The 14753-nt window shown below is 39.4% G+C and overlaps 1 protein-coding gene across 1 annotated transcript in view; it reads right to left on the reverse strand.

Annotated features, from left to right (window-relative positions):
• LOC107728690 (protein BEAN1-like) overlaps positions 1–14753 on the reverse strand; it is a 51866-nt gene that overhangs the window by 2813 nt on the left and 34300 nt on the right. The window contains exons 4-5 of the mRNA XM_016538967.1: positions 10462–10662; positions 9760–9901 (exon numbers count right to left, since the gene is read on the reverse strand). Coding sequence (XP_016394453.1) covers positions 9760–9901; positions 10462–10662 — 343 coding nt within the window. The remainder of the gene's footprint in view (positions 1–9759; positions 9902–10461; positions 10663–14753) is intronic.

Below are 14753 nucleotides of genomic sequence, written 5' to 3' on the forward strand. Positions count from 1 at the left end.
GCACAACATATTAAAGCGTCTTTGGTGTTTCCATGTTTTCTACAAAACAAAACTGGAAATCGAGGGGTTATGACGTCATTAGCAGGCGACACAATGACACTATAGACACGGTCCGTGTCACTAGTTAATATTGATTATTTCTCTGGATTTAAACATTCTTTGAAACATTTGGGATAGTGTAAGTACACAAGTCAGCAAAATATATAACACTGTTTTAGTGGTTTTTGGATATTTTAATAAAAAAATCTTACATATTGTGCCTTTAAATGGTTAAAAAATTACAGTAAAGGCGTTTGAAATTTCCATTTCAAATAAATGCTGTTCTTTTGAACTATTATTCAAAGAATCCTGAAAAAACATGTCAACATTGATAATTAGAAATGTTTCTTGAGCACCAAATCAGCATATTAGAATGATTTCTGAAAGATTGTGTGACTGGAGGAATACCTGCTGAAAATTCAGCTTTGCCATCACAGGAATAAATCAATATATTCAAATAGAAAACCGTTATTTTAAATTGTAATAATATTTCACAATGTTCTTTTTTGATCAAATAAATTTAGCTTTGGTGAGTATAAGAGACGTCTTTCAAAAACATAAAAAAACAAATCTTAATGACCCTAAACTTTTGAACAGTTTTTATTTTGGTTTCTCCAAAATAAATAACACAATCTGAGCACTTCGTAATTTTTCCAGAACTGACTGGAATCCAGATATTTATTTATTTAAAATATTTATTTTATTGAATACAAAATACATACAGCACCTAATTTTCTAACACAACACAAATGTTGACAATTTAAGACACATGCTTTCAAAATGGTCACTACCTGGTGTTGTATGAAAAAGAGTTACATACATTTTCGCGGGCATCTTGTGGGTCACTCTCTCGTGGAACTGTTCATTAAGCTGCCATTTGTGGACGTGAATTATTTCTGATGCTTGTACAATCCTTGGTTGTGTAATAAACTGATCTAATAGCAGCAGCAGCTGTATCTCCCATAGACTCAACGATCTACTCCCTCTCCTCCTCCGTCAGGCTTCAGTAAGGTGATGAGAGCTAATTAACACACCACCTGCTCAACTGGAAGAGGTGATGATACCAGGGAAAATGGCTAAGCATGACTGGGACCCATTAAAGGAGCAGGTAAACACCAAAAAAAGTGGTTCAGACGAAATCAATCTAGTTTCATTCTCCTTCTCTTAAAGTTTCTCTGTCTTCTCTGTTTCTCTTCTCATGTCATGATGGTAATTATACCACATCATGAACACGAAAAACGCCTCTTCATGTGAACTCTGAATAACATCTGTGGTGCTTGACGGTCATTCTTTATTTTTGCCTCTGCATCTATAGTTGGCTGAGATTAGAGACTGCTGATACATCAAGCAGTTGAAGTTATCAACCAAAAATAGATTGTAACAGATACATTTGTTGCATTTATTATTATCTGGTGAATACTAGCAAAAAATGTCAAGGGTTACAATTCACTTAGTCTAATTAAATCATTATAAATGGCCTCAAAATGTATAAAGTAAACTAAACTAGATGAATTTTAGTGTAGCAGAGTAATCAATACATTTTTAAGTGACAAAATGTTTTAGTGAGTCATAACCAAGAGCATTTTCTTTTGCTTTTGCTTTTTTTTTTTAACATCTGCCTAGAGCTTTAAATTGATAATATATGAAGTCATAATTACAAGATAAAGTCAAAACTATGAGAGACATAATTATTATCAAAGTATTATGACATTTACACATGAACGCAAAGTGCAAAAAAATTAAAAATAAAAATATTTTTTTTACGTCTGCCTAGAGCTTTAAATTTATAATATATTAAGTCATAATTACAATATAAAGTCAAAACTATATGAGAGACATAATTATGATCAAAGTATTGCAAAATGCAAAAACTGCAAAAACGGGACTCCATGCCTGGACACTTTACACTGCCACTATAAGCAGGTCAAGCAGTATTGACAGCTTGGCTGAATGCTCATAACCACACAATGCTCTGGCACACGTCCCTGAGAATACTGCACAGATATACTTTGGTGCCACTGTGTCTAAGTATTGCACACTTTGGCAGACTCTGTTTCTTAACTTGGCAATGAAGGCCAATCACTACATCCCTTGGACTGTATACAAATGCATTATGCAGTCTTTGTACCTTATATTGGGTTACATTATGAAATTGATTCGCAGACATACACAAAGCCAAACAGCAACTCCCCCTGCAGAGTAGCATTATGAGTCCACCTCAGCCCACTTTAATATACACGAAGATAAAAAAGGCCACCTTGTAATGTGTAATTCACTCAATTCTGCATTCTTGGCCTCACGTTCTTTTTTGATTCACTAGTATTGTACTTAATGTATTAAACAAATTTCTGAATTATAATAATATTAATAATAATAATAATAAATTGTCAAATATATAGTCTGAGTAGCCTATGAATGAATCAATATATCTTAACACTGACTTATAATGGTTGAAGTAGAGCATTTTTTTCATCACTAATGAAATTATATAACCACATATAATAAAAAACTAAGACCTCAACGAAAAAGCAGAGTTACCATTAGATAATCTGTAAATTTATATATTTATTTTTCTATATTTCTTGTTGTTTATTAACTGTCAAATGTGTGTTACTTAGCTCAGATTGATGTTTGTAATTAGTGAAAAATAATTTTTGAAAATAAATTATTACATCAGAAACATTAAATCAGATACATTTTGTTTTTGTCTTTGGACTCCATCTTTGAGTTAAACCACAGCACTGTAAAACCTAATACTGTACATATGGAAGGTTACTCATCTTAAAATGACTATGTAACAAAAGTAACGACAGATATTTTCTTCCATATTGTGATGTACATTTAAGTGAAATGGATTAAAATGTAGGGAGGGAACTTGGTTCTGAATGTAAGCTTGAAGTTGATTGTAAGAAAGGTGCAGGGTTTAAGTGAACTCAGTTTTTGAAAAAATCCAGCAGACGTCACCAGAGAGAAATCTGACATTTCACTGGAAGAAACATATGTATGGATGAATTGTTCACAATAAGATCAATAACAAGCATTTAGAAAACAAGACAGATTGAATTTTACTTTCATGCTGACTTGAAAGGAAATAGAAAGACTGATTGATTTTGACAGGTCATGCTGGATCAGGTACCAAAGTTTGATTTACAGACCAATTTTAGGATTCAACTTCAATTTCCATGTAGACCTCTACTCTGCAGCCTGATGCAGTTGTGCTCATTTAAAGGTTCACAACTCCTGCTGTGTCACCTCTAATCGATATGAATAAGACCTCCGTTGTTACCGTGGTTACCCTCAGCGGTGTGTTCCCCTGCTCCTCATACATAAATAATGACTCTGATCGAGAATCCTCCATGTGCAAGTGTGTGCGCAAGATGCTATCAAAATAAAAGCACATTCAATGCGATGAATCACAGGTAAAGGTATGAAAGATTTTTTTCTGAAATGATAAGAAGGTGATAGTGCAGAGATCTGTTAGGGCTTTCTATATCCCTCCGTGTGAGTGTTACATAAAGCTGTTCGCTCTCTTCAGAACAAGGTGAGAACTGTTTTGCACCATCCTGCTTCCCCTGTGAAGGAGTCTGGCTCCTCAGGGACCCCTCCACACATACTTACTGAGATGCCACCTCAACTGACAATAATACATTAATCAGGCTATACAAATGTCACAGCCCAGTCATGACTGTGACTCTCATCTCATTTATCCATATCCATAAATAATAAACAGCCCGTATTTGCTTTAATGTTTTATTTTTCACTATTGTTCTTCCTAAGAACAAATATGAGCATCAGTTGTTTTTTGCACCTTGGGCTAATGAAGACGGTTCCCACTTCCCCATGAAAAAAAGCACCTGTAGACAACAGGAATATAGTATACAGTCTCTGTCATTCCACACTCAATCTTTAAAATAAATTTGTATTAAATAAATAAATAAATACAACATATAAAATCATTATATTTTAATATAATAATATGATTATATTAAATTCTATTTAAATACATTTTAAAAATGTAATTTATTCATGTGATGCCATTTCTCCAGTCTTCAGTGTCACACGATCCTTCAGAAATCATTCTAATATGCTGATTCAGGTATCAAAGTTTGATTTACAGACCAATTTTAGGATTCAACTTCAATTTCCATGTAGACCTCTACTCTGCAGCCTGATGCAGTTGTGCTCATTTAAAGGTTCACAACTCCTGCTGTGTCACCTCTAATCGATATGAATAAGACCTCCGTTGTTACCGTGGTTACCCTCAGCGGTGTGTTCCCCTGCTCCTCATACATAAATAATGACTCTGATCGAGAATCCTCCATGTGCAAGTGTGTGCGCAAGATGCTATCAAAATAAAAGCACATTCAATACGATGAATCACAGGTAAAGGTATGAAAGATTTTTTTCTGAAATGATAAGAAGGTGATAGTGCAGAGATCTGTTAGGGCTTTCTATATCCCTCCGTGTGAGTGTTACATAAAGCTGTTCGCTCTCTTCAGAACAAGGTGAGAACTGTTTTGCACCATCCTGCTTCCCCTGTGAAGGAGTCCGGCTCCTCAGGGACCCCTCCACACACACTTACTGAGATGCCACCTCAACTGACAATAATACATTAATCAGGCTATACAAATGTCACAGCCCAGTCATGACTGTGACTCTCATCTCATTTATCCATATCCATAAATAATAAACAGCCCGTATTTGCTTTAATGTTTTATTTTTCACTATTGTTCTTCCTAAGAACAAATATGAGCATCAGTTGTTTTTTGCACCTTGGGCTAATGAAGACGGTTCCCACTTCCCCATGAAAAAAAGCACCTGTAGACAACAGGAATATAGTATACAGTCTCTGTCATTCCACACTCAATCTTTAAAATAAATTTGTATTAAATAAATACAACATATAAAATAATTATATTTTAATATAATAATATGATTATATTAAATTCTATTTAAATACATTTTTAAAATGTAATTTATTCCTGTGATGCCATTTCTCCAGTCTTCAGTGTCACACGATCCTTCAGAAATCATTCTAATATGCTGATGTGGTGCTCAATCAATTATTAATCATGGTTCTTATTATTATCAATGTTGAAAACAAGTTTTGCTGCTTAAAACCATACACATTTTTTCTGGATTATTTGATCAACAGCAAGTTCAATAAACATAATTTGCAATACAAATCTTTAGTAACAATCAATTTACTGTGTCCTTACTTATATATTTTATATTTTTTTCTTTTATTTTACTGACCACAAACTTTTGAATTACAGTATAATGGTTTCTGAAAAAAAAAAAAAATAAATACAACATATAAAATCATTATATTTTAATATAATAATATGATTATATTAAATTCTATTTAAATACATTTTAAAAATGTAATTTATTCATGTGATGCCATTTCTCCAGTCTTCAGTGTCACACGATCCTTCAGAAATCATTCTAATATGCTGATGTGGTGCTCAATCAATTATTAATCATGGTTCTTATTATTATCAGTGTTAAATGGAGAGTTATGACGTGTGTATAGAATCATGAACGCATTGCAGAGTGTGTATTTCTGGGATCTGCCTATTTTTCTCCTGTTCTGCGGAAGTGGCACTTCACAGGCTCCACAGGTGAGCAGCTCATATACATACCCTGAGCACTAAGTTCCCAGGTGCCATCTGTGGCCATAGCTGCCCTGGCATGAGTCACATGCCACAGCCCCTCCCTGCCAGTCCCACAGAGACACAAGCACAGCCACACAAACACACTGCCAATGGGCTTGAACTTACACCCACTGCGCTAATAGCTCCTCATTCCAAAGTCCTGAAAGGAAAACTTGAAATCGCATCATATGACCCCTTTAAAATGAAAGAAAGCCCTTCCAAAAAAGTAGCAAAATAATATTTTGCAAAGCAATGTCACATAAGCAAGAGTGCTGTTCCAAATATCAGCGTGGCTGTAATCCATGCTGATGTGTGATAAATTGTATAACAGTTAATAAACAAGTTCAATAAACCCTCATGCCATCTCAGATGTATATGACTTTCTTGTTCTTTCACAAAGAAAAAATGTTAGAAAAATAATCAATTTCTGCGAGTCCATATAATGCAAGTGAATGGAACCCTCAATGTTGACGCTTCAAAAACCACATAAAGCAAAAAACAATAATATATATGACCCCAGCTGATGAATCGAGCTTCACCAGAGGGCTCTGCCAGCCTAATGGAACTGTCATAGAGATGTAAATAACATTGGCACTCTGTGAAACAAGCCATGAAGGGCAGGCAAGTTGAGCACAAGCATGACCCTTACTAAACCTTTCCTCTCTGGTATTCAACACACAAACACACACACGCAAACAGGCAGCCACATGCTTAACAATTTAGAGATTTGTTATGCAACCGAGGAAGCACTTCAGTATTGAGAAAGAATAACTACAGGAGTGATAAATAACTTAACTAGACAGAGTCACTTTAAGAGCAGATGAACTGACTCAACAGTCAGGTCAATCAGAAGTGATGCTTCTGCATGAAGTCACAAGTCAACCTGGACTTCAGTCAAGATTCGAGTCAACAACTTTGACAGCAGCACGCAACAGTTTTTATTTAGAGCAGGGACACTTTTACATGTAATCCATTCAATAAAGTTCAAAGTATATATCCGGACAGTGTTTTACATTTAAAGGGGGATAAGAAGGCAAGATGGGCGTGTTGTGACATCAAACTCATGAATATTAATTAGCTCATGCTGACATTGCAAGGTAATTTTCCAAGACTGTTCAGTCATGTAACCAAATATTCATGAGCTAAGCCTTCACCTTGGTACCATTCATAAAAATTCATTTCATATACGCCTGAATTGTACGACCTTGTAAAGTAAAGGTATGAGTAACATCAGATCACCATTATGTTTGCTCAGATATTTTAACACAAACTTAACTGATTTTGATAAATAGTCAAAATGATGGGCTAATCTGGTCTGTAGATCATATATGAAGCCTACAGTATAAAAACTGAAATGTGGACTTTAAATCCAGTCTCCTTACATTTGAGTAAGCAATCATTCTTTTCACTCAATTCTAGTGCATAAATAATTGTGACAAACATATTGCGCTTTCCAGAAAATCTGAACTCAAATGAAAGGTTGCTTTGGCATGTTAGATAAATGTGTGTGTACTGTGTAGCATTGCACATTTTTTGATTTCCCATATACTAAACACTGCCAGTGTGCATGAGCGCACACTTTCATTCATATTTTGGAGTCTCTTGGTCCAAGTGTTTTGTAGGTCAGTGGATATATGCATGGATCAGACACCTGTATTTTTTTTTTCTTTCCCAATGTGGTGTAAAGGTAAAGGTGCCTTTTTGCCCCCACATTTAGAACAAACACCCTGAAATACTAGGTACTTAAAATACAGCAAACTATAGTCTACACTATGAATGCGCTTTTAATGCAAGCCAACAGAATATTGTAATACAAGTCTACTACATTTGGTTGAGTAGGCTAAAGGTGAGGGTTCATGCACTACATTCCACAACCACAATAACCTCATACACTAGGCTGGAATACACTACACGACTTAAAAAATCTGAACAGATTTTAAAACGGTAAGCATCATACACTTAATGACTTTGTAAATAGTCACAGAGGAAAACTGACCATCATACACTACACGACTGAGGATCACAAACAACCAGACTTTAAAGTCAATTAGGATTACTCATGCAGAAACGTGTGTATTGTTGATAGGAGACGCGTGACAAATGAAAACAATATGTGTTCTAAAATCGACTGAAAATATCAAATCAAACATTTTTGATATCCTCCAACTAGGTTGAATCATAAACTGAAGCTAAAAAAAATCAGCGTCGATGACCATCATACTCTACGCAGTTTTCTATGAAATCTGTTGACTCAAATCTGCAGACTGGCTCTGAATTTAGGCAATTAGCGTTTACTTATCCAAACTGTAAATCGGGGCAAAAATTTGTGTAGTGTATTCCAGCCTTAAAGGGGTCATATGATGCGATTTCAAGTTTTCCTTTCTCTTTGGAGTGTTACAAGCTCTTGGTGCATAAAGAAGATCTGTAAAGTTACAAAGACTAAAGTCTCAAATCCAAAGAGATATTCTTTATAAAAGTTAAGAGTCAGCCACACCTACCTAAAACGGCTCGTTCTAACACGCCCCCACATATCTACCTCACTATGTGGAAATATTAGCATAATGCCGCCCAAATGTGCACGCAAAGAAAGAAGGCATGGTTTCAGGAAAAGCAGTTGTGTTAAAGCAGCCATGTCAGGGAGACGGTGTGTGTTTCAGTGCGAAAGCAAAAGCACTTTATTTGGCCTTCCGATTTGAGTTCTAATATCACTGACTTCTACATACATTACTGCTCCATCAGAAGCTATACATTCCAAAATCACTATGACCTCATAATTTTATTTTAATATGGTCATAATAATTTTTCAGATTACACACTTCTTTTATGAAGGCATAAATATATCAGTATATATAGCATATCCCCAAGGAGGTTATAATGGTTTTAGAGTTCACTTAAAATAAAATAATATAATGCATATATCCCGAATGGATAGATTATAGTTATATGGTACAGACTATAGTTATAATGACTCCAGGATGTAGAGATAGCCCTGAGGTCATAATAATTTTGAAATGTATCGCCTCAGCTAATGATCTGGTATTGATTTTGTAATGTATTACAAGGTTGTGAGGTTCTTTCACACAATCAAATTGCTTTTGTGGTGCTCTTATGAGTAATAAATGCTAAAAACAGCAATGGCCATTGTTCATTTGAGCTGGTTTTGACACCCACCCTAAAATCATAGTGTTGGAATGAGATCTGATAAAAAATAAACCTTTCTGACTCGGAGACAGCCCTCTGTGATGGGCTCCCCTACCTGAGGAGTATATTATGGGTCGCTGTGTGAAGGCAGGCATGCTAAATGGCAAGGAAGGGAACTGACAGATTCTTTGAAGATGCCAATTAGACAAGCTGCCATTTAGATCAAACACACCAAGCCTTTTTCAGTGCAAAGCCATGGCATTTATCAGCAATCCCTGCTTGTTAGGAGAACTGAAAAGCTTCCTCACAGGATGAGGGAGTACTGCGAAAGCTGAAACCTTCTGAACAGAGAAAGAAGAAAAGGACTGAGAGCTGAGAAGAGAGAATACAACTACTCATCTGGTTCTCTGCAAATTCTTCCTATTTTTGACCATTTCTCTCTAATTCCTAATTTTTCAAGCAATATGAAAAATTAACACAGAGTCCCAACACAGTGTAATTCTGCTTTTCCCGGATACGAGAACTAATCTAACTAAAACAGGTTTCATTATTTTCAAACAGACCCTTCAAGACTGAATGTCTGAATCTGATAAGATGGGGGCAAGTTACACTTCAAGTCAAGTTGTGAGAGAAACGAGTGAAATATAGTTGAAATATGGCAAATCATTCTAAACTATTTCTATCTTTAGCATCTCTAACTGGCTTTTAATGTGGTTATCAGCTCATGCTATGCTGAGGCCTTTAAAGGCTGCGAAAAGGATGGTGGAATGGAATCCATTGAAGAGGCAGTGTGCCTTCTCTGTCACAAGTGATCTCATTACCGATTACTCACGCACACACGCACACCTTCCCTTCTCTACCCTCCACTGTACATACAACATATATTCACATAGACTCAATCCAGAGGTAAAATGCGACTCACTGAGGTGGGGAGTCTGGGTACATGACGTTGACTTGAGACAGCGTCTCCACGTAGGAGTCAAAGTCAAATGCAGGGGGAAAGTCCTCAACACAAGTGGACCTCAGCTCTCCAATGGAGCCACCATATGAGAGGCCATCAGGAGCTGTAGAAACAATAGCAGCAAAACGGAAAATCTAAATGGAAAAACGTATTTTTCAAGATATGACCACATTAAAAATATATAAATGTCACTGCATAAGATAAAAAAGAAAATCAAACTAAGTGACATTTATTTTAAAGACAGATAGCACAAACTCAAAATTATAAAACAGTGGAACATGACCATGATTCTTGATAAAACACACCAGTTGGAACTCTGCTAGGACATGCAAAGTTTAAAGTAAACCTAAACCTTCACAATTTTGCAGTTTATAATACAGTCAATGCCAAATAACAGAGAGAGGGTCTTGCTGACCACATCACTATCTACTGGACAAGGCTAACTGATAGAAGCAGAAGGGTTATACAAGGACTGGCTTTTCACCAGCATTATTCCCTGACCTCCCAAACATAAGTCTGAATGCACTACAGGGTTGGTTCCTCTCAACTTTTTCAAAACAGTATGACAAATCAACTGCATGTCATTATGCCACACAGAAACTACAAACAAAAGCATGAAGTGTTTTAAATATGTTGTGGACCCCATGAAGTTAGGCCACTGACCGTAGCTGGCACGCAGGTGGGGGTTGCGCAGTCGGCTGTCTTTGCGCAGACTGCCCACAATGATGGTGACGCAGGAGAGGAAGAGCACCAGGCCGATGACGATGCCAGCCACCACAAGAGGGGACACCAGAAAGCTGGCTTCATTACCCCCTTCTTGGCAGTCTGGGTACTCATGAGCATGACTGCTCTGGTTTGAGCTTACTGTATGGAGGAGAGGGTAGATGTGTGGAGGTCAGCAGAATGATAAAGACAGAAAGATGGCATGAGTGAAAGAAAAGAAGGGAAATAAGAGACAAAGATGAGACGGCTGGTCAGTTTTTAAAGCACTTTCAATAAATTTACAGTAGCGAGTGTTACATAATACACAAAACAGACATTTTCTTCTTTCCCACACAGACAGAGAGATCATACTGGTGTGGGATTATGTCAGTTTCTATATAATAACTCTGCTCTGAGACACAATCACACTCGCACACCTACCTCTCTGAGGACCGCAGATCAGGAACGCTCCCCAGACTTTCATCCCTCAGTGGATTAGATTCTCAAGTCTGCAGTGTTTAAATTTTAATCCTGACCCGTTTGAATTTTTAAATATGCGGGGTGGAAGACTTTCATGTCAGCTCGCAAGAAGCCCAACTCCAGTCATTAGCTCCTCTCTGAGTTCTTTCACCCTTTCCATTAAGACCAGAGAGAAACCAAAATAAGCCACACACACTCACACATATACTCACCAGTGTTGGGAGTAACGCATTACAAAAGTAATAATATTACAGTAGTATATTACTTTTTCTCACATAGGCTACAAAGATACAGACAGATTCAATAAAGCCTATTGGGAAAGATAATCATATTAACACTCTCTGAGCTTGATACCTCCAGCCCTTCCTGAAGGTAAACAAGACCGAAATCAAATCAATGTATCTGTGAGGGCAGCACAGTGCTTCAGTTGTATCCATATTTATTCTGAGGACAAAAGAAACACCAGGAAGTGTTCAATGTAATGTGATAATTATCTTAAACTCCATAAGCTGCAGATGTAAACAACAACAACAACAACAACAACGTAATTATATATATATATATATGCAAATAAAAATGCATGGTAATTACTGGCTGTTTTGCTGTGTTTTTTAAATATATAAAAATATCCACATTTGACAAAAATCGTGCCACTCAACCAGGGGCGTAAATTTCGTCTAAATAAATTTCTCAAGAGCAATTTTTGAAGAGGGCACAAATAATTCAGCTAAAATTGTACTTGTAAGGCTATGTATACACAGAGGAATGGCTTACTACTATTAGTGCAGAAGGGAGACCGTGCCAAATTAGACAACTTAAAGCTGTTGTGGTCGCGCCGCGACAATGCTCGTTTCCGTTGTAGGCATTACTATCCGTCACAGTGTTGCCAAGTCCGCGGTTTTCCTGTGGACTTGGGCTACTTTATCACTGTTGCCGTGGGTTGTTTTTCACGTCTGCGGGTTGAAGCAACCCCAATAACGTGTATTTTAGCCCCCGGAATGCGATTTTTACCGGGGGCCCCCTCGAAACGCGGATAGTTTGTCTACTTACACAATTATTTAAAGTATAAAACATTGTTTTTTACAATGCACAGCATCGTTTTTAATCATATATTTAGCGGGGACAACTCTCAGATGGGGGGGTCCTGTCCCTCCCGACCCCCCCGGGATTTCCGCCTATGCACTCAACTAATATGTCTTACTACAAGTGTGTCATGTATTATCCCTGTCAAAGTATGCAATATGTGTATGATATTTATGTAGATTGTCTGTAATGTTGTAATTAATGGTTGATCACAATTGGAATTGGTAATCCCATATGACAAAAAATAATTTACTGCCTGACTGGAATGATTGAGAAAAACATCACACCTTACTGATACCAAATTAGGCCACAGGCTGTTCAAAATACTGGAAAGACTCAATACAAAATTATCACAGTCAATCACAAGACCTCCTCAACATCAACAGTGTTGCACTTTTACCATCACATGTGCTTTCTCACACAAGCAGGCAAGCAAGAGCAATAGAGAAAGTAACTAAAAAGTCTGCTGTCACTTGATTTAAAAATCTATGACGTTCTCCGTTCCTTTTCAAGATAATGTGTAATTTGGGTTTAAAACATAAGTACAAAAACGTCTCGGTTACGTATGTAACCCTTGTTCTCTGAAGGAGGGAACTGAGACGTCACGTCGGTGACCAACGAATTGGGATCTCGCTTAGAGAGCCCAATCCACTTTGAGTGTAAACTAAACGAGCCAATGCACATTGGCATGCGATGATTGTATCCAGCTGCCGCTGATCACAGCGTGAGCATAAAAAGGCAGCCGGTGCAATGCATACCAGGTTTTCGCTGAGGAGCCGAACTGGTGACCCGGCCGCTTAGCGGTGGTACAGCAGCCATGGCGACGGGACATGATGTCTCCGTTCCCTCCTTCAGGGAACGAGGGTTACATACGTAACCGAGACGTTCCCTTTCAGTCGGTCACTCTCGACGTCACGTCGGTGACCGATGAATTGGGATCCCTACCAAAGCGCCATGGATGCTGCCCATTCCAGTGTCCTGTGCAAGCCTCCTGCGCCCCTTTTTGGTGTATGCAGGGGCTCGGAACAAGAAGACCAGTCACTGTTGTCGTAGCACTACCAAACTCAGTGAGATTGAAAAACACTGGGAAAACGTACCCGTTCCACTTGGAACAGGAATGTTGCGGAAGCCCCATCCTTCCCAAACGAGGTTTCGGAAGCACTTACACATATGAACAGGATGGAGGAGCTCGACAGGGTCTACAGGGACACTCTGGAGCAGTTTTAACAAGCCAACACTAAACCGGGGCCTCTCAGTGCCTCTACTCATTTGAGCTGAGAACACAGGAGGATACCGGCTCCACATGAAGGCTACAGAATCTAGCGAACGTGTTGGGGGTCGCCCAGCCCACAGCTCTACAAATATCTGTCAGCGAGCCAGCACCCAGGGGGATGCAACACTTCTAGTTGAGTGAGCTCGCAACCTGAGCGGGCAGGGCACACCCTGTGCCTGATAAGCCAGGGTGATGGCATCCACAATCCAGTGGGCTATCCTCTGCTTAGAGACGGCCTTCCTCTTCTGCCAGCCTCCGTAACAGACTGAGGTCCTAAAGTAGGACCTCAGTACCATCTCAAGGCTCGGACGGGACAAAGCAAAGCTAGGGCTGGGTCTGCCTCCTCCGGGGGCAGCGCTTGCAGGTTCACTACCTGATCCCTGAAGGGGGTAGTAGGAACCTTGGGCACATAGCCGGGCTGGGGCCTCAGGATTACCTGGGAGTCAGCTGGCCCAAACTCTAGGCACGAATCGTCGACTGAAAATACGTGCAGGTCCCCTACCCTTTTGATGGAGGTCAGTGCAAGCAGGAGCAGAGTTTTCAATCGCAATCGCAGTGACATAGACTTTAAGGGTGGAGGGAGACAGCCTTTGCTCCAACCCTTGCTGCAAAAAGGAAAGCACAACCCTGATCGGGCATCTCTGGGGGTCTTCTGGGTGAGAAGAACACCACTCGACGAACAGGTTCCACTTCAAGGCGTAAGCATGTCCCGTAGACAGTGCTCTCGCCGAAGTGATGGTGTCAACTACTTGCTGGGGTAGGTCACCTAGAACCTCCGCGTCCCGTCCAGGGACCAGACATGAAGTTTCCAGAGGTCTGGACACGGATGCCACAGGTGCCCCGTCTCTGAGTCAGTAGATCCTTCCTCAGAGGAATCTGTCAGGGAGGGGCTGTCACAAGGAGCATTAGTTCCAGGAACCAGGTCCAAGTGGGCCAATACGGGGCCACAAGCAGGACCTGCTACTTGTCCTCTCTGACCTTGCACAGTGTCTGTGCGAGAAGGCTCACTCGAGCGCAGACTACCTTGATGGTTGATATACGCAACGGTCGCCGTGTTATCCGTTCGGACCAGCACGTGCTTGCCTCCTAAGCGCCCTTTGAGACGGTTCATGGCAAGGCGCACCGCTAACAACTCTAGGCAATTGATATGCCAGTGCAGTTGGGGGCCCGTCCACACCCCCGACACTGTGTGCCCATTGTTCGTGGCCCCCCCAGCCGGTGGTGAAGGCATCGGTGTAAGCCACAGCATGCCTGGAGACCTGTTCTAGGGAGTGGGGCAGTGAGGTGGAATGCAAGGACCCAACTCGGGCGGCTCGTGGGCGGACCGAAGAGGGGTCTGAGTGTGCGGTGCAACACTTAACTGGTTCCACGGTTTGGCAGAGGGTGCGTGAGTAGGGCCTTTGATGACGCTCTCGAA

This window comes from Sinocyclocheilus rhinocerous, unplaced genomic scaffold (assembly GCF_001515625.1).
Source record: "Sinocyclocheilus rhinocerous isolate Xijiao unplaced genomic scaffold, SAMN03320098_v1.1 scaffold1509, whole genome shotgun sequence".
Lineage (NCBI taxonomy): Eukaryota > Metazoa > Chordata > Actinopteri > Cypriniformes > Cyprinidae > Sinocyclocheilus > Sinocyclocheilus rhinocerous.